The sequence below is a fragment of the Hemiscyllium ocellatum genome, chromosome X (assembly GCF_020745735.1).
Source record: "Hemiscyllium ocellatum isolate sHemOce1 chromosome X, sHemOce1.pat.X.cur, whole genome shotgun sequence".
NCBI classification, from domain to species: Eukaryota; Metazoa; Chordata; class Chondrichthyes; order Orectolobiformes; family Hemiscylliidae; genus Hemiscyllium; species Hemiscyllium ocellatum.
Genome location: NC_083453.1, coordinates 9,553,075 through 9,579,527, shown reverse-complemented (window position 1 = coordinate 9,579,527; position 26,453 = coordinate 9,553,075). Strand labels below are relative to the sequence as shown.

General features: G+C 46.4%; 1 protein-coding gene across 3 annotated transcripts in view; it reads left to right on the top strand.

Moving 5' to 3' along the window:
* Positions 1-26,453, top strand: part of pou6f1 (POU class 6 homeobox 1) — a 132,624-nt gene that overhangs the window by 101,213 nt on the left and 4,958 nt on the right. For 2 of the 3 annotated variants that reach the window (XM_060820945.1, XM_060820946.1), the window contains exons 10-11: positions 1,278-1,446; positions 24,796-25,220. In XM_060820945.1, coding sequence (XP_060676928.1) covers positions 1,278-1,446; positions 24,796-25,201 — 575 coding nt within the window. In that variant the 3' untranslated portion in view covers positions 25,202-25,220. The remainder of the gene's footprint in view (positions 1-1,277; positions 1,447-24,795; positions 25,221-26,453) is intronic. The other variant, XM_060820947.1, reaches the window with a different exon arrangement.

The following is a 26,453-nucleotide window of genomic DNA, read 5'->3' as shown; positions in this document are numbered from 1 at the left end:
CTGCTCCTTGGATGCTGCCTGACCTATTGTGCTTTTCCAGCACCACACTCTCAACTCTGACCTCCAGCATCTGCAGTCCTCACTTTCTCCAGGCTGTGGCAGGTGACAAATGATTCTCGCCACACAGAAGTGTGAGAACAAGTGTCATTTGTTTGTCCCCAAAACCTGGGAAGTAGTTAAGGCTGGTAGGCAGGCAGGAATGCCAAATTGGGCAACAGGATGCATTGTGCCCTGCATTTGTAGAAGTTATCTGCTCCACCTAGCCCCACCAGTAAATTTTTTAAAAGTAAAGCTAAAAGGACTTAGCTCACCTGGCCCAGACTTCTCTTCCTAGTAGGATTCGAATCACTGTCCAGACCTCCAATTACATAATTTATTTTAATTTGTTCATAGGATGTGAGCATTTCAGTTATTGACAATGTCTAATTGGCCTTGAGAAGGTGATGGTGAGCCACTGCAAGCCATGTAGTGTCAGTACATTGCTTTTCTTTCTCTGCTGTTTTGATACAACTGATTGGCTTGCTATGCCATTGCAGAGGCCACTCAAATGTCCACTACATTGCTGTGGGTCTGGAATCACAGGTAAAGCAGGGTCAGGATGGCAGATTTCCTCCCCTGAAGGATAGTTGTGGACCGGAGAACAATCCAGTCGTTTCAGCATCATTAATAATAAGACGAGCAATTTACTCTGGAAATTCAAACTCTACCCCGCCACCCCCCCAAACTGCTTCTGGCAGATACCCTTTAAAATGTGGGATCCATGGTGAGTATCTAGAATCCCTACAATGTGGGAACAAGCCATTGGCCCATCAAATCCACACCAACCTTCCACAGGACATGCCCCACCCCAATAATTCTCCACGGCTAACCTACCTCACCTGCACATCCCTGAGTATTGTGGGCAATTTAGCACAACCAATCCACCCTAATCTGCACATCTTTGGATTGTGGGAGGAAACCCATATGGACTCAGGGAAAACGTGCAAACTCCACACAGACAGTCTGTCTGTGGCTGGAATTGAACCCATGTCCCTGGTGCAGTGAGGCAGCAGTGCTAACCTCTGAGCCACCGTGTTGCCTTTGCAGCAGCTGGCTAACTTTAACTCTGTGCCTACCAAGTTTCTGCAGGATGGACAGAGATAAAACTGTTAGCCTACGAATCTGGCTGACTTTACCAAAGTTGTGGTTAAGTCCTCTCAAAGAATCCAAGTTATGCTGAAAAAAGTTGTTTGCTGACCAAATAGTCCAATCTAGAATCTTCTCTCTTGCCATTTTAGAGCCTCAAAATGCACCCACTGAGGTGGATGGGATAAACCTGGAAGAGATTCGTGAATTTGCAAAGAATTTTAAGATCCGGCGACTGTCTCTTGGCCTGACACAGACACAGGTTGGACAAGCACTGAGTGCTGCAGAAGGACCAGCCTACAGCCAGTCAGCAATCTGCAGGTAACACACCCACCGAGGTGCTATTTCAAACCTAGCAGGGGGAAGCAGAAGCGATACTTAACAAGGGAAAGGAAGGGTTGAGAGGAATAATATTCATGCAAAGATTTTTTTTTAAAAATCACTAAAGTTGAACATTTGAAATAGCCAGAAAAAGCTGAAAAATGTTCCTTAATAGGAACTGGAGATATTTTAACATTGTTATAACTTCCTTGTTTCAGTCGGTCACTTCATTTAGCATACTTATCAGTGAACTGAGGCCCAGTCCAACAGGCTGCACAGAAAGCAGCACAGATAGCACTCATTGCTATCCTCAATGTTAAGCTTCAGCTTCTCCGCAAAGCAGGAGAAACCATACTTGCGATACGTTAAGAAGTTTTGACTTCTTGATAGATCACTTAGGTTAAGCTCGGACTCAGCTGAGATGCACAGACAAGAAATATCTCACGTTTGATTCCTGGGGAAGGATTTTCCCTGCAGACATCTCAACCCAGCCCCGTGGTCAGGCTCGAATGGAGTGAGAACCCTGTTTGGGGGCCTAGCTGTGATTTTCCCCAAATTGGCCTAATTAGAGAGCCAGATCTAATGAGGAAAGGCAGGTAGGCTTTTGAAGCTGGACAGCCAATAAGAGAGTTGGAAGAAGCAGCAGATAACTGAGAGAAAGGATGTCTCAAATTTGAAATTTAAAATGAGAAACAGATCAAGCAGCTGTGAGTACGCATGCTTGAGATGTGAGCAGCACTGGCTGAGTCAGTATTCTTGCCCATCCCTAATTGCTCTCAGAAAGATGACGGTGAATTGCATTATTGAACCATTAAAGCTGAACAAATCAATAGCTTGCTTGGCCATTTCAGAGGGCCGTTAAGAGTCTAGAGTCACATGTGGGTCAGGCCAGGTTAGGGCAGCAGTTTCCTCCCTCAAAGGACATCAGTAAAGCAGAAGGGTTTTCACAGCAATTAAGTAATTTGCCAATTACTAAAGCTAGCTTTTCATTCCAGATTATTTTCATCAACTCAGTTTAAATTCCTGAACAGCCGTAATGGAATTGACCGCATATATCCAGATCACCTTCCACCTTACTATTGATCTAGTAATACAGCCACCAACTAACAACCTCTGTGTGACCATATCCCATTTGTATGTTCAAGTTATTTAAAACTAAGTAGGAATTAGCAGCGGGATGAAAATCTAAATACTAGATTAGACTTTCCAGCAGCAGTCTCACCTACACTCAGCGTCTTGGCCGGTCGTGGTGCTGCAGCAATAGGTGAACATGGTTTTCATGTGTCCACTTTCATTGAAAGCTGATTTTTTTTAGCCACTTTTTTTCTCTCTGTATTTAGTTTTTATGGAATCACCAAAGTCTGCCTTTGCATTGCAACCCTCATTGCGTACCCTCCCTCTTCCAGAGTGCTTGCAAAGGCAGGCTCCCCTTCACATGAAGTTCAGCTAGGTCAGATGTCGGAACTCCATTCCATGTTGGTCACTGCACAAGAGCCATAGCAATCCAAAACACTTCCCCTGAAGACATGGTAACATTGGTACCGTGCAAAATAACTCCCAAAGCTGCTCGACTGTTGTTAAAAACCCAGCTAGTTCACTCACAATTGAGGGAAAGAAGCTGCTGGCCCTACCCAGTGTGGGCTACATGTGATTGTAGTCCTGTGCCACGTGATTGATTTTTAATGTCCTCCAAAGTGGCCTGGCAGGTCAGTGCCAAAACAATACCCACAACATTCTTTTAACAAAAAGGGATGGGCAAAAGGGGCATTTGTTCGTGTCAAACACATCCTCTAAACAGTTTTTTTATTTATAAAAAGGCTCGTCAAATGTGTACAAGTGCATTAAGCACATCAGAGATCGTGCTGGAGTTATAAATCACATCCACATATTCATTGACAATTAACAGCAGCCTGACAGGACACTGCCATTTTGCCAAATTTACAGTGTGACACGATTTCCCAGGGAGATTGTGCCCTCACAACCATTGAAGTCTCAAGATCACTGCTATCACCTCTGTAAACATCAAGGACTCCACTGGTCGGCTGTCTGACTTTGTTGCAACAAACACCATGCCTTGTGCAGTCAAATGCTCCCTCTCCTGCAAGTTGCCACCATGCCATCATTCTCAAGGTAGTCCAGTGTGCCAACATTTTGTCACCCAGCAGGTGGCGGTGTGCCTCCTGGGAGACCAAGGTTACCCTTTTGAGGCATAGCTAATGACTGTGTGCTTTCCACCAGGTCATTAGCTGAGCAGCAGTGTAACAAGGTCCATTTATCTCCAGTCACCGTGAAACTATTTTGAGGTGTAATGGTTCTGCCTGAAATGCAAAAATCAATAACATAAATGGGTGCAGGAATGGTTGTGTGCAATTAATCCACTTCCAATGCTGGCAGCAGACAAGGCTCATTTATATGGCTGCAGCATTCAGTCATTGCTAGGTGTGCTGTTGCATGTCTAGTCTGTCTAAGCAGGAGGTGTAAAGTTGTGAGAGACTAGCACAAGTTCGCATTTGATATATGACTACCCGTATCTCTGAAAGGGAAGGTGCCTTTTGACTGGGGCGAATGCTAGAAGTGGGTGGGAAAGAGTGTCTGGTAAATACTTGCAAGACCTGTGACTATGATGAGCTGAAAATGTGTTGCTGGAAAAGCGCAGCAGGTCAGGCAGCATCCAAGGAACAGGAAATTCGATGTTTCGGGCATAAGCCCTTCCCCACCTTGTCTCAGTCGAATCCCTCGAACTCAGTACCACGTCGAATTTCCTGTTCCTTGGATGCTGCCTGACCTGCTGCACTTTTCCAGCAACACATTTTCAGCTCTGATCTTCAGCATCTGCAGACCTCACTTTCTCCTGTGACTATGATGAGGCAGGTGAGAGAGTGGTCTCTGCAATGCAGCACTGGAGATCTTGGTGCAAGAGGTAGACTGGAAAGGAGAGACTCTATCCGTAGAGAACCAAGACACCCTCCAGACCAACACTGCGAATGCAGCTGGAGCAAATAGCCTTTGCCGTCAGTGCCTGTATTTTACTCCCAAGGACCTGGATACAGTGCTGTGGGAAGTTCATTGAGCTCTCAAAAGTGATCACAGTCAGTGAATATCTCTTTAAATTCCATATCCGAACACATGCAGCACTCGCATCAGACAATGCTCGATGCACCACATTCCCATCACTCACCTCGCAACAAACTATCAATCAGGTCTTATACTGAAGAGTCATAACTTCACCTCGCCCTCGCACGCTTAACACTGCTGCCAGGCTCACACCTACATCTTACACACTTCTGCCTATTCAGCAGTAACAGGCACATTGGACCAGATTCATTGATACAGTTCCGTCTCTTCATCAGGTCAAGAGCATCCACAGCCGAAGATAGCAGGAACTACCCAGTGGAGGACAGACACTGCTGCATCTTCTCCCCCATATGGAGAAGGAGCCATAACTAAGGCCCAAACCAGCAGTGGAAATGAAAGCACCAAGTATGATGGTATGCTCATTGCCAATTGTTGTCCTCACATACCACTCCCCCCTTCATCCCATAGTTATTCCTTATTGGCACGCTGCAAGTGATGTAAGTGTGTACCTCTTTGTTTCCATCTCCCAACACCTTCGCAATCCAACCCTTGTGTCTTTCTCCTTTCAGATACCCAAGAACTGACACCTGGCTGGGCAGTGGCAGAAGGAGAAGAAGTGGAAGAGCAAGAAGACAGTGCTGAAGGTGAAGCACTGACACTCACTCACCCACTCACAGCCACCAGCTCAGATACAGACATTACACAGAGAGCTTAGAGGTGGGAGCTGCATGTGCTGAAAGCTGGGGCTTGAATAACCTGCAGATAGAGTGAGGTGAAAGGACAGTGTAGCTGCCAGCTCACTGGAGGGCAGGTTCATGCGTGCTCTGTGATCTGGAGGACTCAGATGAGGACTTCACTGGGGTGACACACAGAAAATGGTTGATGCAAACATGCACAGAAATGCTTGGTCCATTGACATGCCAATCACAGAGTCTGTAGCTGTCAAGGGCATGGGGTCCAATGACAACCTTGCATAGGGTTCTGCGTATGGCTTGGAGCCCACTCTTTCTAGCATGGAAGTGGTTACAATCTCCTCAGTGGACACAACCGTGCTGCAGCATCTGGTGGCTGATGCCAACAACTTCCATGACAGCAGAGACAAACGCCGTTCAGTCTGTAAATGCCATGATGGATGATCAGAGTGGAGTCATGTAAGTTCAGCATGTTGCCATTGCAAACTCAATGTGCTGTTGCCAGAGCTGCAGATAACCTGTGCTGTAAGGAGCTTGCAGGTCCTCACCATGCTCTAGCAACCTGGCCTCCTGCGTAACACTTGGATTGCTGAGGTGCCACGACAGTGGAGTTGCTGTGGCTTCTTGTAGCACAAACCTGCTTGTCCTCTCTTGGAGGGGATGACAGCATTCCTACTCGCAGCCCTGCAATCCGAAACCAGGCCCAGTGGAATCTGGTCTAGCTGCGGACTGGTTTGTGGACATCCTGCAAGGCCAACAGTGGTCTGCCCGCAGTGAAAATGCACTGTCTTCCGCCAGTCATGCTGCAGCCCACTGGAGTTACACTGGTGTGGGTCTCTGCTCCTACAAGACAAGTATTGAGAGTGAATAGTTGATGGCGGATGGTTTGTGTGATAAAAGTTGGTTTTAATTGATTGTTTTGGACAACTGTTATCCTAGCACTGTGCCCAAAAGAACACAGTGACCATCAGTAACAGAGGGAAGGCAACATGTGACGCTTGTGGTGAAAGGGCAATTGCTGTTGTACGCACTGTATTGCAGTTGGATGAATCGATTGGCAAGAGCCTCGCTCGAAAGGAATTGGTTCCCTCCTCTTTTCCTCTTGTTCCTCATCTTCCTCCTCTTCTTCCCCTCCTTTCTCACCTAATGGTAAGGTCCTAGGGAGTGTTGCTGAACAAAGAGACCTTGGAGTGCAGGTTCATAGCTCCTTGAAAGTGGAGTCGCAGGTAGATAGGATAGTGAAGAAGGCGTTTGGTATGCTTTCCTTTATTGGTCAGAGTATTGAGTACAGGAGTTGGGAGGTCATGTTGTGGCTGTACAGGACATTGGTTAGGCCACTGTTGAAATATTGTGTGCAATTCTATTCTCCTTCCTATCGGAAAGATGTTGTGAAACTTGAAAGGGTTCAGAAAAGATTTACAAGCATGTTGCCAGGGTTGGAGGATCTGAGCTACAAGGAGAGGGTAAACAGGCTAGGCTGTTTTCCCTGGAGCATCGGAGGCTGAGGGGTGACCTTATAGAGGTTTACAAAATTATGAGGGGCATGAATAGGATAAATAGACAAAGTCTTTTCCCTGGGGTCGGGGAGTCCAGAACTAGAGGGCATAGGTTTAGGGTGAGAGGGGAAAGATATAAAAGAGACCTAAGAGGCAACTTTTTCATGCAGAGGGTGGTGTGTGTATGGAATGAGCTGCCAGAGGACGTGGTGGAGGCTGGTACAATTGCAACATTTAAGAGGCATTTGGATGGGTATATGAATATGAAGGATTTGGAGGGATATGGGCTGGGTGTTGGCAGGTGGGACTCGATTGGGTTGGGATATCTGGTCGGCATGGACGGGTTGGACCAAAGGGTCTGTTTCCATGCCGTACATCTCTATGATTATATGACTCTATTCTCGCCAGCTGCTCACACGGTGACAAGAGCTGTTCCCTTGTGATGGCAGAGCTGTAGAGGCTACAATACCTGATAAACCATGATATGTACTGTGCTTCGTACTGCAGGGTTCCTCCAGAACAGACCAGGCAGTGGCAGCATTGCTGAGACACCTCAGTAGCCTGCTCGACAACATTTAGTGTTGACAACATGGCTCTTACAAAAGGTAATACTTTGACCTTGTGACTCGTGCCTCTGCTGCACACGTGTGCTTGGTTTGTGCAGCAGAGGCATGAGTCACATGGTCAAAGTATTACCTTTTGTCATACAATGGCTATCTGATTCGGGGAGAAAGTAAGGTCTGCAGATGCTGGAGATCAGAGCTGAAAATGTGTTGCTGAAAAAGCGCAGCAGGTCAGGCAGCATCCAGGGAACAGGAGATTCGACGTTTCGGGCATAAGGCCTTCTTCAGGAATGAGGAAAGTGTGCCCAGCAGGCTAAGATAAAAGGAGGAGGGACTTGGGGAGGGGCGATGGAGATGTGATAGGTGGAAGGAGGTCAAGGTGAGGGTATTAGGCCGGAGTGGGGTGGGGGCGGAGAGGTCAGGAAGAAGATTGCAGGTTAGGAAGGCGGTGCTGAGTTCGAGGGATTTGACTGAGACAAGGTGGGGGGAGGAGAAATGAGGAAACTGGAGAAATCTGAGTTCATCCCTTGTGGTTGGAGGGTTCCTAGGCGGAAGATGAGGCGCTCTTCCTCCAACCGTCGTGTTGTTATGGTCTGGCGATGGAGGAGTCCAAGGACCTGCATGTCCTTGGTGGAGTGGGAGGGGGAGTTAAAGTGTTGAGCCATGGGGTGGTTGGGTTGGTTGGTCCGGGTGTCCCAGAGATGTTCTCTGAAACGTTCTGCAAGTAGGCGGCCTGTCTCCCCAATATAGAGGAGGCCACATCGGGTGCAGCGGATGCAATAGATGATGTGTGTGGAGGTGCAGATGAATTTGTGGCGGATATGGAAGGAACCCTTGGGGCCTTGGAGAGAAGTAAGGGGGGAGGTGTGGGCGCAAGTTTTGCATTTCTTGCGGTTGCAGGGGAAGGTGTCGGGAGTGGAGGTTGGGTTGGTGGGGGGTGTGGACCTGACGAGGGAGTCATGGAGGGAGTGGTGACGAGGGAGTGGTGACGAGGGAGTCACGGAGGGACCACTCCCTCCGTGACTCCCTCGTCAGGTCCACACCCCCCACCAACCCAACCTCCACTCCGGGCACCTTCCCCTGCAACCGCAAGAAATGCAAAATTTGCATGCACACCTCCTCCCTTACTTCCCTCCAAGGCCCCAAGGGATCATTCCATATCCGCCACAAATTCACCTGCACCTCCACACACATCATCTATTGCATCCGCTGCATCCGATGTGGCCTCCTCTATATTGGGGCGACAGGCCGCCTACTTGTGGAATGTTTCAGAGAACACCTCTGGGACGCCCGGACCAACCAACCCAACCACCCCGTGGCTCAACACTTTAACTCCCCCTCCCACTCCACCAAGGACATGCAGGTCCTTGGACTCCTCCATCGCCAGACCATAACAACACGACGGTTGGAGGAAGAGCGCCTCATCTTCCGCCTAGGAACCCTCCAACCACAAGGGATGAACTCAGATTTCTCCAGTTTCCTCATTTCCCCTCCCCCTACCTTGTCTCAGTCAAATCCCTCGAACTCAGCACCGCCCTCCTAACCTGCAATCTTCTTCCTGACCTCTCCCCCTCCACCCCACTCTGGCCTATCACCCTCACCTTGACCTCCTTCCACCTATCACATCTCCATCGCCCCTCCCTCAAGTCCCTCCTCACTACCTTTTATCTTAGCCTGCTGGGCACACTTTCCTCATTCCTGAAGAAGGGCTTCTGCCCGAAACGTCGAATTTCCCTGTTCCCTGGATGCTGCCTGACCTGCTGCGCTTTTTCAGCAACACATTTTCAGCTCTATCTTCTGATTCCTCAAGTTGCCTCAAATGCATCTGGTTCAGTGGATTGGTGCCGAATGAATGCATGATTTCTGCTGTCAGGCATTGACCGACATGTTACTTTAAGGATGGCCACACATTGGTTACATGTTGAGGCAGTGGACACGACTGCGGTTGCAGTTCCCCTCTGGATTTACATGCTTGCATCCACAGTCAGTGGCACACCGCACCATAATGCCCACTTTGCCTGCTTCCCCCTGGCATGAGAGAACGCAATTAGTTAGTCTCTGTTTTTGTACAGGGTGTCAATGACCTGCGATTCTCCTGCTCCTTGGATGCTGCCTGTCCTGCTGCGCTTTTCCAGCAACACATTTTTCAGCTCTGATCTCCAGCATCTGCAGTCCTCACTTTCTCCGTGTCAGTGACCTCCCTTATACAACCGTGAACAGTGAGTTGTAAGTTGTTGGAGATGTCACTTGTTCCAGGGACTCTCATCTAAAACGTTCAAAGCCATGGTCATTTTTTTGCAGCTACAGACAGCGTTGCCCTTGCTCAGGTCTGAGACTACAGATCTGCCGACAACAGACAGCACATTTCCGAGCACCTCCCCAGTGAAATAGAAACAGTGGCTACATTGTTCCCGGCTGAGGCTGAAATTGGAGAATTGTTCCGTAAAGGCCCTGGGTCAGTGCAGTCAGATGCTGAATGCATTTCTTTCCCTCTTCCTGCTCCTATTCCATGCAGCTTGTCCTCCTTGCTGTCATCCAGTCTCATTCTCCCTGTCATTCTGCAGGGCAAGGACATCATCTTGGCTGGGAAATAGTAACACAGTTCCTTCATTGTCTCCAGTCAGAAGCCTGTGACTGGAAGTTAGTGTCGGGAGCAGGACTCTTGGAGTCAGGACAAGGTTTCCACCATCTGACCACTCCTTATAAACTTCATCAAGTTTAAGCAGCAATACAGTCCAACAGACACATCTACTAACTCACCAACAGCTTAAGAAACCATTTGGCACTGAACCTGAAAGTGATTGTCATTTGTTTGTGGCAAGTGATTGTTGCTTTGCAGGCCAACCTTTGTTGCCCCTTGAGAAGGTGATGGTGAGCTGCCTTATTGAACTACTGCAGTCCTTAGGGTATAGGTACACCAGACTGCTGAGAGGGAGGGGGTTGCAGGATTTTGACCCACAAACACTGAAAGAACATATATTTCAAAAGTCATAGATGGTGAGTGGCTTTGAGGGGAACTTGCAGGGGGTGGTGTTCCCATGTATCTACTGCCCTTGTCCTTCAGGTGGGAGAGATGTGTAAAAGGAGCTTCAATGAGTGCGTATCGTAGATAGTATACTGTTGCCATGGTGCATAGATGGTGTTAGGTGTGATTGTTGAAGGTGTTTGAGGGTATCAAGCAGGCTGCTGTGTCCTGGATGGTGTCGTGCTTCTTGAGTGTTGTTGGAGCTGTCCCCAACCAGGCAAGTGGGGAGTATTCCATCACACTCCTCACTTGTGCCTTGTATATAGATGGTGGGCAGGCTTTGAGGAGTCAGGAGGTGTGTGACTTGCTACAGGATTCCTAGCCTCTGACCTGTTCCTATAAGTAATGTGCTTGGTACAGTTTGGTTTATGGTCAAAGGTGGTCCCCAGGGTGGTACTGACATTTGAATGCCAATGGGAGGTTATTAGGCATTCCTTTACCAGAAATGAGCATGACTTGACACTTACTGCACAAACAATGTCACTTGCCAGGTTTAGCTGCACAGTCTATTTCTGTACATGAGGACTTGGAAATGGTCGTGATCATTGTACAATCATCAGTGAACATCCCCACTTCTGAATGTAGATGAACGGAAGGTCATTGATGAAGCAGCTGACAGCCAGTTGTAATCCCCCCCCCCCCAGCGCAACAGCGATCAGGACGGCCTACCCACCTTCCGGCTTCCCTAACCGCCCTTTGCACCTTCCGACCACCCCTAGGACAGCCTGCCCCAGTATCTGCCCAGGATGACAGCGCTGAGAACAGTCTACCAGCCTTCTGGCTCTCAATCTGCCCCTACGTACCATCGGGCTTTCGCCCACCCTGATGCGCCATCCAGCCTGTGGACTGCCATGACACCTTCCGGCCACCTCTAGGACAGCCCGTCCCCTTCCCCTGGAACGACAGCGTGCAGAATAGCCCACAAGCCTTCCGGATCTCAGCCTGGCCCCATGCACCTTCTGGCTCTCAGATGCTCTGACATACCTTCCAACCACCTCTAGGACAGCGAATCCCGATTACCCCCCTCGGGACGACAGCACTCCGCATGGCCTACCCACCTGCTGGCTCTCGGGGCGACTGGCATCAGGGTGGCTTACCCACCCTCCAGTATTCGGGACTGCCTTCAGGTTCACAGGATGGCCTACCCACCCTCTGGGTCTTAGGGTGACAGCTTTCAGGACGACTGATGGGCCTCCCAGCTCACAGTAAGGCCTGCCACACCCAGGGACACACAAAACAGTGCAGGTGATGACCCCAACAAACCACATGACAGAGTTAATTATCAACAAACAGAGTCCTTTCTGGTAGACAGAGTCTAATACTATAAACAGTTCTCTTCAAAATGTAGACTCCATTCCCAGGAACAGAGTCCACTCCAGTATACAAAGTGCATTGTCAGAAATAGAGTCAACTCCAATCTGCAGAGTCCATTGCCAAAAAGCAGTGTCCACAACTGAGGGCAGAGTCCACTCCCGAAGGCAGTAAATGCACAGCACACAAGTGTTCAGTCCAGGGCCACTTACAGGAACACAGTATCTTGTGAAGTTGCAGTTAACTCACAGGGGTTTGGTCCACTCCAGAAGGCAGAGTCCACTCCAGGACGCAGCAAATGCTCACCTCCCAGCACACACACAGGTGTTCAGTCTTTACAGAGTCCACCCACAAAGGGCCAGGCCTTCTCACATCGTAACAGCTCATCTGGAAAGGTGTATTTTCTCACAGAGGCTCAGTTGAACACCAAAAAACTCTTAACACATTGACTGTGACGATCAGGCAGTTTAGAAATCAGTCCTCAATAATAAAAAAAAGGAATACCAGTACATAACTGGCTTTGTAAACCAGCCAGTTCTGGAATCGGGTTCCCCAAAATGCAGAAACCAACAGTATCAGTACACACTGGATGTGGGCAGCCAGCTCAGAGTCAGTCCCCTCCCTGACACAAATGGAGAGTCCTCGACACTGATCCAGCTCTGATTGAACAGAACCTCTAACACTTCTGTTTTTTTTTAGAGAGTGCACAGAACCTCTGACCCTCCTGTTTTTTTTCTTTTTTCTGTTTTTTTTCTTTTATTTTTCAATTACCCCCGCACTACCGCCTAACTGCAGTAGTGCTTATATTTTACCCTCGCACCCATGTGTGTAGGTGTGAGACACAGTGAGAGACACAAAGTGCACAAATCTTTATTCAATTTCCACCACCAGGAAGAAAAGAAATACCCAAGTGGCCAGTGACAAGCAGTGCCCCTCACATCAAAGGGGACAGTTCTGTTTGTTTTATTTATTTATTTTTTCTTTTTTCTTTGACTGTATGGAGAGAGAGAGTCTGAGATGTCACTCTAACAAAAGCAAAAAACTAAAAATGTTGAAAATCTGAAATTAAAAAGAGAAAGTACTGGATACATCCAGCAGGTCTGGTCGCAGTTGCTTCTTCAGAACTGCATAAACTTGTTCTTCTGACACCCTGCCCTTCCTCTGCTACCTAAACCCACATCCCAACAACTCCTCGGACACCTTCCCCATCTCTGCTTGACCTGACATTACCTCCACAGGACCTGACACTCAATCCTGCTAGACCTAAGTGAAATAACTCTACAGAGGCTGGTATCCCATCACTAGATCACCCTGTATTTACACATGGAACATCCTTGACACTGATCCAGCTTCCTCGGGACCAGTTCTCAGAGTGAACAGGATGTCTGACACTGCTGTTCTTGTTTTTTTTTGACACTCCTATTCTTTTTCTTTTACCCCCACACTACCGCCTAACTGCAGTAGTGCTTATTTTTTCCCCAGCACCCATGTTGTGTGTGTGCAGGTGTGAGACACAGTGAATGACACAAGGTGCACGAATCTTTATTCATTTCCACCACCAGGAAGAAAGGAAACACCCAAGTGGCCAGTGACAAGCATTGCCCTTCACATCAAAGGGGACACTTCTGTTTATTTTTTCTGAGCTGCAAGCTACATGAGATTGATTCAAGTGATGAGCATTTAATGGCTGCCACAGATTGCACGCAAAGGTATTTACTGTATTCTGTGCAGGCAGTGAGGCTACCTCTTCCTGCACTCAATGCAGGCATAGCTTCTCTCGTGTACGTGGGTGTCTGTGGTTCCGATGCTTTAACTAGTTTTTTAAATTCACGACATGAGATCGAAGTTACAACTGCTCTATTCAAGTCACAAGTTGCCTTCTGGGCAGACTTTTGTTGAGAATACCAGTGCACTGAGAGTGCAATTGTATTTCTCCAAACACAGATTATATGGTGTTCCATTAATAGAAACATAACACAAAAACAGTTTGGCTATTTCTGATTACCAAGTCTTCAGGAATGATACCTGAAATAACTCCACAGAGGCCGGTATCCCATTACCAAGTCACTCTTTACTTAGATGTGGAGTGTCCTTGATACTAATCCAACCCCAACAGAACCAGTGCTCAGAGTGAGCAGGATGTCTGACACTCCTGTTTTTTTTTACCAACAGTAACACACTGACTGTAGCACCAGCCAGCACAGAGTCAGTCTCCTGACACAAATCGAGTGTTCTTGAGACTGATCCAGCTCGCTCAGAGTGACAGAGCCTCTGACACTCCTGCTTTTTTTATACTCCTGTTCTTTTTTTGTTGTTGATTTTTTTTTCTTTTTCTTTTCTTCTTTTTTTCCCGCACTACCGCCTAACTGCGGTAGTGCTTATTTTTTCCCCAACACCCATGTTGTGTTTGTGCGGATGGGAGACACAATGAAAGACACAAGGTACACGAATCTTTATTCAGATCACACCACCAGGAAGAAAGGAAACACCCGAGTGGCCAGTGACAAGCAGTGCCCTTCACATCAAAGGGCAATGCTGTGTGATCAAACAGTGAAGGGGAGGGTAGGGATTAAATCAAAATAGAGTTAGAGGGGGAAATAATACACTCCACTCCCTGCAGCGCCCACCTCTCCCTGACACTTCTGTTTATTTATTTATCTAAATTTTTTTGTAGTGCTTATTTTTTCCCCAGTTCCCATGTTGTGTGTGTGCAGGTGTGAGACACAGTGAGAGACACAAGGTGTACAAATCTTTATTCAATTCCCACCACCAGGAAGAAAGGAAACACCCGAGTGGCCAGTGACAAGCAGTGCCCTTCACATCAAAGGGCAATGCTGTGTGATCAAACAGTGAAGGAGAGGACAGGGATTAAATCAAAATAGAGTTAGAGGGGGAAATAATACACTCCACTCCCTGCGGCGCCACCTCTCCCTGACACTTCTGTTTATTTTCTTTCTTTTTTTCTTCAGAACCTCTGACACTCCTGTTTATTTTTTTTTGTTCTTTTTTTCCCAGCTCCCGCAGAGACAGCTCTCAGTGTGAACAGAACCTCTAATACTTTTGTGTTTTTTTTTATTTTTTTTAAATACCCACACTACCGCCTAACTGTGGTAGTGCTTATTTTTCCCCATCACCCATGGTGTGTGTGTACAGGTGTGAGACACCGTGAGAGACACAAGGTGCACGAATCTTTATTCAATTTCCACCACCAGGAAGAAAAGAAACACCTGAGTGTGGATACCATTTTACTTTTTTTTCCTCTTTTTCTTTTTTCTTTCTTTTTTTCTTCTTTTTTTGTGTGTATGCAGGTGTGAGACACAGTGAGAGACACAAGATGCATGAGTCTTTATTCAATTTCCACCACCAGGAAGATAGGAAAACACCCGAGTGGCCAGTGACAAGCAGTGCCCTTCACATCAAAGGGCAATGCTGTGTGATCAAGCAGTGAAGGGGAGGGCAGGGACTAAATCAAAATAGAGTTAGAGGGGGAAATAATACACTGCACTCTCTGCGGCGCCCACCTCTCCCTGACACTTCTGTTTATTTATTTTTTATTTTATTAAACAAATTACGAAACAGTTTACAAAAAACATTTACAGCTGTACAAGAGACAGCAATTTCACAAGGGAGAGGAGCAGCAAAGCTAGGCCCCAAACCCTTTTACAGGGAGATGAGGACAAACCTCAAATCCCAATTCCTCATATGACAAGACAGTGACAATGACATTTGTACATTACACAATACTGTTACATACAAAAGTGCAGACAATACAGACCCAGCAAGCCCCTGTCCCTCCCACACTTCTGTTTATATCTGTTAGCCAGGGCTCCCTGATTTGACCAGACTAACAGCCCTAATCAGGGAACTCATATTCTATGACATACACCTGGCTGACCCCATTACAATCACTACAGGCTATACCCTAAGGAACTCCTGTAGAGATGTCAAGGAGCTGAGATGACTGATCTCCAACAACCACAACCACCTTGCTTTGAGCTAAGTATGAATAAAACCAACAGAAAGATTTTCCATTTATTCCCATTGACTCCAGTTTTTCCAGGGCTCCTTGATGCCACACTCAGTCGAATGCAGCCTTGATGTCAAGGGCTATCCCTCTCCCCTCCCCTCTGGAATTCATCTCTATTGTCCATGTTTGAACCAAGGCTGTAATGAGGTCAGGGGCTAAGTGGCCGTGGTGGAACCCAAACTGGGCGTCACTGAGCAGGTTATTGCTGAGCAGGTGCTGCTTGATAGCACTGTTGGTGACACCTTCGGTCACTTTCCTGATGATCGGGAGTAGACCGATGGAGTGGTAAGTGGCTGGGTTGGATTTGTCCTGCTTTTTATGTACAGGACATATCTGGGCAATTTTCCATATTGTCAGGTAGATGCCAGTGTTATAACTGTACTGGAAAGCTTGGCTAGGGGAGTGGCAAGGTCTGGAGCACAAGTCTTTAGTACTATTGCTGGAATGTTGTCAGGGCCCATAGCCTTTGCAGTATCCAGTGTCTCCCACCATTTTTTGGTATCGTTGAGTGAATCAAATTGACTGAAGTTTGGTATCTGTGATGTTGAAGTCCACTGGATAAGACCAAGATGGATCATCCACTTGGCATGGCTTGCTAAGCCTTGTCTGTTGTGCTGATGTGCTGGGCTTCGACATCATTAAGGACTCTCCTCTAGTGAGTTGTTCAATCGTCCAGCACCAAGGGCAATGCTGTGTGATCAAGCAGTGAAGGGGAGGGCAGGGACTAAATCAAAATAGAGTTAGAGGGGGAAATAATACACTGCACTCTCTGCGGCGCCCACCTCTCCCTGACACTTCTGTTTATTTATTTTTTATTTTATTAAACAAATTACGAAACAGTTTACAAAAAACATTTACAGCTGTACAAGAGACAGCAATTTCACAAGGGAGAGGAGCAGCAAAGCTAGGCCCCAAACCCTTTTACAGGGAGATGAGGACAAACCTCAAATCCCAATTTGGGCCGCACGGTGGCACAGTGGTTAGCACTGCTGCCTCACAGCGCCAGGGACCTGGGTTCAATTCCCGCCTCAGGCGACTGACTGTGTGGAGTTTGCACGTTCTCCCCGTGTCTGCGTGGATTTCCTCCGGGTGCTCCGGTTTCCTCCCACAGTCCAAAGATGTGCGGGTCAGGTGAATTGCCCCTGCTAAATTGCCCGTAGTGTTAGGTAAGGGGTAAATGTAGGGGTATGGGTGGGTTGCGCTTCGGCGGGTCGGTGTGGACTTGTTGGGCCGAAGGGCCTGTTTCCACACTGTAAGTAATCTAATCTAATCAATCACAACTGGATGTGGCAGGACTTCAGAGCTAAGATCTGATCCGTTGGTTGTGGGATCACTTAGCTCTGTCTATCACTTGCTGCTTCTGCTGTTTGTCATGCAAGTCATCCTGTTTGGTAGCTTCATCAGGTTGACACTTCATGTCTGGTGCTGCTCCTGGCATGACCTCCCTACCCCCCACCCCCGCAGTCTCCATTGAACCAGGATTGATCCCATGCATTGATGGTAATGGTTGAGTGGGGGATATACCAAGCTGTAAGGTTAAAGATTGTGGTTGAATACAATTCTGCTGCTGTTGATGGCCCACAGCACCTCATGGATGCCAGTTTTGAGTTGCTCAATCTATTCTGAGCCTGTTCCATTGAACACAGCAATAGTGTCTCACAACACAATGGAGGGTGTCCTCAATGTGAGGGTGGGACCTCTTCACAAGGACTGTGTAATGGTCACTCCAACCGATACTGTCACAGACAGATGGATCTGTGACAGTTAGATTGGTGGGTTTCACCCCGCTGTCAGTTCACCTACCCCTCTGCAGGATGAGTCTGCCTGATATGTCCTTCAGCTCAGTCAAAGTTCCTCATTCAGAGTAGAATCTTGTTACCCTCTTCTTCAAGTGCTGTTCAACCTAAAAGAGTACTGATTCATCAGTTCAGTCTGTTGCTTGACTAGTCTGTGGACAGCTGTCCTATTCTCGGCACAACTCCCTGGCTGTTAGTGAGGAGGCGGTTGTGGAGTCAACTGGGCTGGTTATGCCTTTGTCCTTTCCAATGCCTTGGACAATGCTGATTGATTAAGCATTTATTCTTCTTCGAGTTTGTGTTAACAACACAGGTAAGTGGCTTGCTGGATGGAGCATTTCAGAGGGCAGTTAAAAGTCATCCACGCTGCTGTGGGTCTTGAGTTACATGTAAGCCAGACAGGGTAAGAATGGCAGATTTCTTTCCCTGAAGGACATTAGTGAGGCAGATGGGTTTTTACAGCAACAAATATCTGGTTGTTTCACTGTCACCAATACTGAAACGAGATTTTTTACTCCAGATTGATTTCCAACAGTGAATATAAATCCCCCTAGCTGCCATGGTGGGATTTGAACTTACGCCTTTAAATCTTTGTCAGGGTCTCTGGATTATGAGTTCAATTACAACCACAATACTACTCTACAGTCTGGCTGATATCATAATCTGCCTCCTCTGCAATACTTCAGACGCACTCTCAGCGCTTGCGCTAATGACATCACCAAGATGGTGGTCAATGCCAGGTGAATGCGCCATAGTGCAGGCTTTATCTGGGACCTAAAACTGTACTCATTGCACCAAAAATACAGCTGTTGCACCACTCAGTTTTGCGTTTTGAGACGTTTAGTGGTTGATTACACATAAGCCTTGATGTGAAGGAGTGCTTCCAGCTGAGAGGTAATGGAAAATACTGTTACCCTTATGTATGTGATGAGCAATTCACTCACTTTAACACGGAGAAGGGACTACATAACCTGCCTTTTATTTCAGCCCAAAGAATTTTCTTTCTCCTTGCTTGTCCTAGTTATGGTATCAAACGTTGTGCAGTCTACCATCCGTTGCTCCATTGTTCTCCTGTGTGACTTGTATCAATTTCACAGGAACACCACAGTCCTGCTTACTTTGCGGAGAAGCACACCCACCATTTGCTTGCTGGACCAGAGACCTCACGTCTCCACTGCACATATCACAGATATTCCCAAGTGCCATTGTTTGTAGTGAATCTACAAAAAGGAATTCCTTGTATCCCATTCCCTTTACGTTGTTGTAGTTTTTAAATTGCGGCTTCAAAGTGCAGATTTCCACTGCCTAAAAGGCAAGCTAGCTCCCAATCAGTACCGTTGGGGGGAAAGGGGATTGATTACATCCTCTCGTAGCACGGTGGCTCCAATGGGAGATTAAAAGATGAGAGGCATGGACAGGGTGAGTGGGAAGCAGCTTAACTGAAGGGTCAATAATAAAGGGGCATCATTTTAAGGTGAAGGGCAGGAAGTTTAAAGAGGATTTGAGGGAAAATATTATCACCCAGAGGGTGGTAGGGCTCTGGTATGCACTGCCTAGAGGGTTGTAGAGGCAGGAAACCTCACAACCTTCCCAAAGTACTTGGATGAGCATTTGAAATGTCAATAACATTCAAAGCTCTGGGCCTATTGCAGGAAAGTGGGATGAGGGCAGATTTAGGGAAGTTTTTTTTGTCAGTGCAGGCTCAAGGAGCTGAAGGATCTCTTCTGTACTGTACGATTCTACAAATCTCCCAATGCTAAAAGGGGAGCGAGGGAAGGAGCTGCTCGCAAAAATGAAGAGGTACTGACCTGGCTCTGTAGCTCAGCCAGCCTTTCTGTTTGATTGCCTCTGAGCCGGGACTGCTGCTGCAAGAGGTGCTTCAGATCAGCACAGGAGAAGGCTATTTTCAGCCCAGTGTGTTTGTTTTGACTCCCTGCAAAAGCAACTCATCCAGTCATTCTCTCCTGCTTCACTCTGCAAATGTATCCTCTTCAGCTGCTTCTCGAATTCCGTATTGAAACCCATGATTGAATCTGCGTCCAGCGCCTTCTCAGGAGTAGACCCATCGGCCCCTCGAGCTTGTTCTGCAATTCAATAAGATCATGGTTGGTCGGATTCTGAGCTTCTCCCCTGATAATTTTTCACCCCTTTCATATCAAAACTCTGTCCTTCTACACTTGAAAAATATTCAAGGGTTCTGCTTTGACCGTCTTTTGAAGAAAAGAGTTCCAAAGAGCTATGACCTTCTGAGAGAGGAATAGGCTTGCCTCATCTCTGTTTTAAATGGGCGACCCCTGTTCCTACACATATCTTTTCTCCAATCTATTAACTTGTTTTTTATTTGTCTTACTTATGTCCTTCTCTGGTGCTGCTCCTGGCATGTCCTCATTACTCTCCATTGAACCAGGGTTAATCCCAGTCTTGATGGTGATGGTTGATTTAGGGGATATGTCGGAACATGAGACTGCAGATTGTGGTTGAATACAATACTACTGATGACCCACAGCACCTGTAGCTTAACTGTGTAAGCTATAACTTCAGTGTGCTACATATACTTGCCTGATCCTAATTTAAACTATTGCCCTAGCTGAAAGAAGAAAGAAACCTGAAAACTCAGCAAACAGTCGCCTTACCTGCTTACCTAAAGAATGCCTCTGAATTCCACTCTTCAGTCAAATTGTCTCCATGCCCTCTCTCAGATCATTCCCTGTTCGCTAAAAGGTCAGATTAATAAAGCAGCCTGTGTCCATATGTATCAGGACCTGGATGTAACCCAGGATTGTGCTGATAAGTGGTAAGTACCATTTGCACCACACAAATACCAGACAATGCCTTTCTCCAACAAGGGAGAATCTAACCATCACTTCTTGTCATTCAATGGCATTGCCATCATTGAACATCCGAGGAGTTACCATTGACTGGAAACTGAATGGAACTAGCCATATAAATACAGTGGCTACAAGAGCAGATCAGAAGCTAGGACTCTTGCAGCAAATACCTTCCTACAAAGCACAATTCAGGAGTGTGATTAAATACTCCCCACTTGCCTGGATGAGTGCAATTCCAACAACACTCAAGAAGCTCAACACTATCCAGGACAAACCAGCCCTCTTGATTGGCACCACTTCCACTAGCATCCACTCCCTCCACCACCGACACTCAGCAGCAGCTGTGTGTAACATCTACAAGGTTCACTGCAGAAACTCACCCAAGATCTGGTGACAAGTGGCGGTCCACAAGGCTCAGTGTTGGGACCATAACTTTGCACTCTATACATTAACGACCTAGATGAAGGAACTGGGGGCATTCTGGCTAAGTTTGCAGATGATACAAAGATAGGTAGAGGGACAGGTAGCATTGACGAGGCGGGGAAGCTGCAGAAGGATTTGGACAGGGTAGGAGAGTGGGCAAAGAAGTGGCAGGGTGAATGTGGGAAAGGGTGAGAAATAATAGAGGCATGGACTATTTTCTAAAATTCAGAAATCTGAAGTGCAAAGAGACTTGGGAATTCTAGTCCCGGATTCTCTCAAGGTAAACTTGCAGGTTGAGTCAGTAGTTAGGAATGTAAATGCAATGATGGCATTTGAGTGGACTTGAATATAAAAGCGGGGATGTACTTCTGAAGCTCTATAAGGCTCTGGTCAGACCACATTTGGAGTATTGAGTGCAGTTTTGGGCCCCATATCTCAGGAAGGATGTACTGGCCCTGGAGCAGAGGAGGTTCACGTGAATGGTCCCAGGAATGAAAAGCTTAGCATGTGAGGAATGTTTGAGGACTCTGGGTTTATATTCGATGGAGTTTAGAAGAATGAGGGGGGGAATCCAATTGAAACATACTGAATGGCCTGGACAGAGTGAATGTTGGGAAGATGTTTCCATTGGTAGAAGAGACTAGGACCTGAGGGCACAGTCTTAGAGTAAAGGGAAGACCTTTCAGAATGGAGATAAGGAGAAACTTCTTCAGCCAGAGAGTGGGCAATCTATGGAATTCGTTGCCACAGAAGGCTGTGGAGGCCAGGTCATTGAGTATATTTAAGATTGAGATAGATAGGTTCTTGAGTATCAAGGGTACGGGGAGAAAGCGGGAGAATGGGATTGAGAAACTTATTGGCCATGATTGAGTGGGGGAGCAGACTTGATAGGCTGAATGGCTTAATTTGTGCTCCTATGTCTCTTAACCTTAGATAGGACCTTCCAAATGCACGGTCATTTAGAAGGACAAGAGCAGCAGATACATGGGGACACCATCCCCTTCAAAATCCCCTTGAAGCTACTCACCATCCTGACCTGTAAATATATCATTGTTCCTTCACTGGGTCACATTTCGGGCTTTCTCTCCCTAAGAGCACTGTTGGTGTGCCAAACCCCATTTGGAAAGAATGTCTCCTGTTGTAGGAGAATCTAGCACTGGGGATGTGCGGGTCAGGTGAATTGGCCATGCTAAATTGCCCGTAGTGTTAGGTAAGGGGTAAATGTAGGGGTATGGGTGAGTTGCGCTTCGGCGGATCGGTGTGGACTTGTTGGGCCGAAGGGCCTGTTTCCACATTGTAAGTAATCTAATCTCAGATATCCCAACCCAATCTAGTCCCACCTGCCAGCACCCGGCCCATATCTCTCCAAACCCTTCCTATTCATGCAGCCATCCAGATGCCTTTTAAATGTTGCAGTCATACTAGCCTCCACCACTTTCTCTGGCAGCTCATTCCACACATATACCACCCTCTGTGTGAATGCCGTGCTGTACATCTCTATGACTATTACTCTATGAAGGGTCACCCTTTAAGACAAAGATGAGGAGAAGTGGGTTCTGTCAGAAGGTGGCGAGTCTTTTGAACTCTCATCCTCAAAAAGTGGTGAAAGCACTGTCTTTGAAGGCAGATTTAGATAGCTTCTTGGTGAGCAAGATGATAAAAGCTTATTGGCAGTAGGCAGAGAAATGTGGAGTAATCAGATCAGCCATAATCCTGATGAAGGGTCACTGAACCTGAAACGTTAACTCTGTTTCTGTCTCCACAGATGCTACCAGACCCACTGAGTTTCTTCAGCAATTTGTGTTTTTGTTTCAGATCTCCAATATCAGCAGTTCTTTGTTTTATTTCAGCTGCAGTCCTATTGAATGGAGGAGCAAAATTGAGGGCCTGAATGGCTTCCTCCTGCTACTAATTTGCATCTGTGTACAGACTATATCGGTTCAAGAAGGCAACTCACCATTGTCTTCTCAAGGGCAATTATTCTTCTGTTCATAACATATGGTCACCTCTAACTCAGCCAGTATTTATTACCCTGGAGAAGGTGGTCATGAGCTACCTTCTTGAACAATGGATTCCTTGGGGTGTAGGGACACCCATGGTGCTGTTAGTTTAAGTATTTTGATTAAGGATGTGCAACAAATCCTGGCTTTGCCAGCAACTCACATATCCCATGAACAAATAAATCCACAAGCAAATAAATAAAGGAATCTTTCTCTCCCTATGTTGAATTTATGTACTCACCAAATTCCCTGAGTTAAGTAAGTGCTCTGTAGTTGGAGTGCTCCTTTGGACTGCACTTGACAGTCCTCACAGGTAGGTATGATCCTGCCTGGAGATACAATTGACAACACTTTGGCTATTGTGACCAATCAGGTCAGGATCTCCATTTCATGCAGCATCAATGAACATATGACAGACATAATGTGAGTGAAGAAACTATTGAGGAATGAAGACTTAGTCAAGCCTTCGCTGATACTGAGATTGCTGTCTCAGATTGTTGGAGCCTCTTGCCTATGCAACTCATCTGCTGAAATGTAGTATGTACATCCCTGTCTGTAGCTGTGGGTGGGCGAGGACTACCTGCAGAATTGGATGTTTGGGGAGTCAAGAAGACTTAGTTGACCTTGAAATTTGGTGGATAGAACCCAATCACTATTGCCTTCAGTTTTCCTCATGGCAGGATTAAGGTGCAGGGTAGTTTGGGTGATGATCCCTCACACCAGAACTCCTGACCTATCCATCTTCATAATGGAGACAGTATCTCCGAATCACCCACAACTTAAATGGAGTCGGGCCAAATTTTCAAGGAGTCATGGGTCATGGCTCCTCTTAGGTGTCATCAACCATAGTTTGGTTGAGGGAACCTTTTGGAAGGTAGTCTCAATTTGTCCATGCCCCTCCAGTACCTCCAATGGGCCCTCATACCCTCCATGCCAACCTAAAGCACTTCTGTGCCTATTCACCCAGTGTACACTTTGTGCAGAACCAATGAACTCTGTAGAATGTTTGCAAAAGCTTTAAACACCAGTATTCAGTCATTCATTAATCTTAAAAGGAAACTGTTATTACACCTGCCTTACAAACATTTCAACCATCCAGACTTTTAAAGTATCAATCCCAAAAACTGTGATCGCTTAATGCCTCTTTAGCTGATGTACGTAAACATCTGCAAGTGCCACAATAGATACAAGAGAAAGAGCCGTCCATCAAACAGTGTTTTGTCATGCATGCAGCTAGTTCAACAGACTAATGGATGTCTGGCTTCTCAGCTGAGAATGCATAATGTGGCTTGCTGAGAATTGTAGATCTGGAGTCATGGGTCAGTAACAAATTCCTATCACAGCATGACCATACTAAATGAGGATCTTGTAATAATCGAATAGTTTCAGATAGGTTTCTTATTCAGTTAACTGAATTTAAATGTCCCAGCTTCCATGGTGAAGTTTGAACTTCTGTCCTTAGATGATTGTTTCAGGTTGCTCTGGATTACTCATTCAGTGACACAAGCACTACACTGTTCTCCTGAAGTGTTTCCACCCAAATGTTGTTCTCAAACCTATAGATTGGAACATAACTTTCTGATTTAAGTGTAGCAAAAGTGCTACCTACTAAACCACAACTCGTAAAGGGAGAAAAGAATAAATATTTGATAAGAATTAAAACATGTTTGAGCCGAGGCAAATCTCAAATAACAAGTTTGTAAACTAAATTTATTCGCCTTAACTTTTATTTGCTGTAGTCCAATCTTTAGAAACGATAACCAAAGCAGACCAGCAGCAATAATACCGGGGATTCCGGACTGGAAAACAAATTAAAATCCTAGCCAAGGCGGCATGAGTTTGTTTGGTGGAGGGGAGGTGTAAATTTGGCTGGATTAGGTGACAGAGATAAATCTTGTGACTCACACACACATATCTTTTACCAAACTGAAGTAACAGGAGGCAAGTAAGAAATCTAAACCCCACCATTTAATGATACCAATCCAGGCATTCAACAGTACCGAGCATCAGGTGATCAGAACAGAAAAAGAACATTATATTGACGTTTCTTTGGAGATGTAAAAATTAGTTGTCTGGAGGCCGACAATTATAGCAGAGTTTTGTGTCCTGTTAGGTTTGAGAAATTGGACATCACTCCTAAAAGTGCACAGAAGATCAAGCCAGTTCTAGAAAGATGGCTGACAGAAGCAGAAATACGACACCGTGCGGGCATACAGAACCTCACTGAGTTCGTGGGTAGTGAACCTTCAAAGAAACGCAAACGACGCACATCTTTCACACCACAGGCCCTGGAAATCCTTAACGCCCACTTTGAGAAAAACACACACCCCACAGGTCAGGAAATGACAGAGATAGCCGAGCAGCTGAACTACGACCGAGAGGTGGTTAGGGTGTGGTTCTGCAACAAGAGGCAGACTTTAAAAAACACCATCAAGAGACTGCAGCAGAATGACACGGCGGGAAGAGGTTCAGTTGAACAATTATCGGACTCCGCAGTAAACGCTGCTGGAACAGGCTGACCTACAGAAGACTCTTTCAGTGAGTTGTTCCAATGTTTTTATAAATAACACTATGAAGATCGTTTAGAAGGTAATGGCCCAGCAGCAAAAGTAGACATCCCCAGATCACTGTATCTCTCGGTCTACTAAGGCATATTGTGGTATACAGCCACATGGATGGAGCCATTAGAGTGAATTACAGTAACATTTAGGAGTAGTACATAAGCTGCTGCATTATTCATTTTGTTGCACCCACAGTCCTTCAGGTCAAATGTCACAGTCAGTTATAATCTCCCTTCTCCTGTGTCATGTTACTTCGGCCTTCTGAACAACTAAGCATCTCTGATACCTATCCAACTGTGCAAGGTTTGCCTTGAGGGGTCCACACCCTGTAAAATGATACAGTGGAGGATGTTACAAGTTGCAATCTAGCTTTCTGAGGACTGAACATATTTATTCTGAGATTTGTATCAGCCAGTTTTGATCTTTAGCCTATACCTGGTTACCTGACCTCAAGCAGACAGCTGTAGCAGGTGCTACAATAGACCTGGGAATCCCGGAGTTGAACAAGAGGTGGGGAGAACAAAATGCAATATGTCTCATTGCTGCACAATGATCAAACCAGAAATGTGCATATGTGGAAGTCAGGTGAGAAACTAGGCTCAACTGTGGTTGTCAGGCCTTAATTAAACACACTTCCCAACTGGACTGGCACAAAAGGGTACGGTGAGGGGATGAAGTGATAGAAATGGCAAAATGCACCAGATACCATGATGTTAATGACTGCAGGTACTGGAGTGGTGAGTGTCCTGCTATGGAGAGATGGGAGACTTATGTTGATCTGTAAATTGGGGACCTATGATGTTGATTGGATCCTGGATTTTAATTGATGTACAGGTCAATAAGTTAGTTTGAGCAACATTGGCTGATGTTGTGCTGAAAATAGAGGGGTCTTAATCTGAAAAAACATGCAACGCTCAGTTCATTGTGGACTGTGATTCAATGACCACTGTTTGCTTTGAACTGTTTTTTGAAGAGTGCTCACCAGCTCATTGAAGAAGCTGTTTATGGGTCTTGCTCCAGCTTCATTCTATTGGAGTGAAGAGGATGAGCAGCTGCACCAAAGGCTCGATGAGGGAACTGCAGGTGCACCAGCAATAGAAAGGGAATGTATACTAACTACAGGCCACCTCCACTCTCATGAGCCTTCATACTAAGGCTCAGCCTCCTTGGCCTTTTATTAGGAGCAGTGTTTCTAGATACACAAAAACCG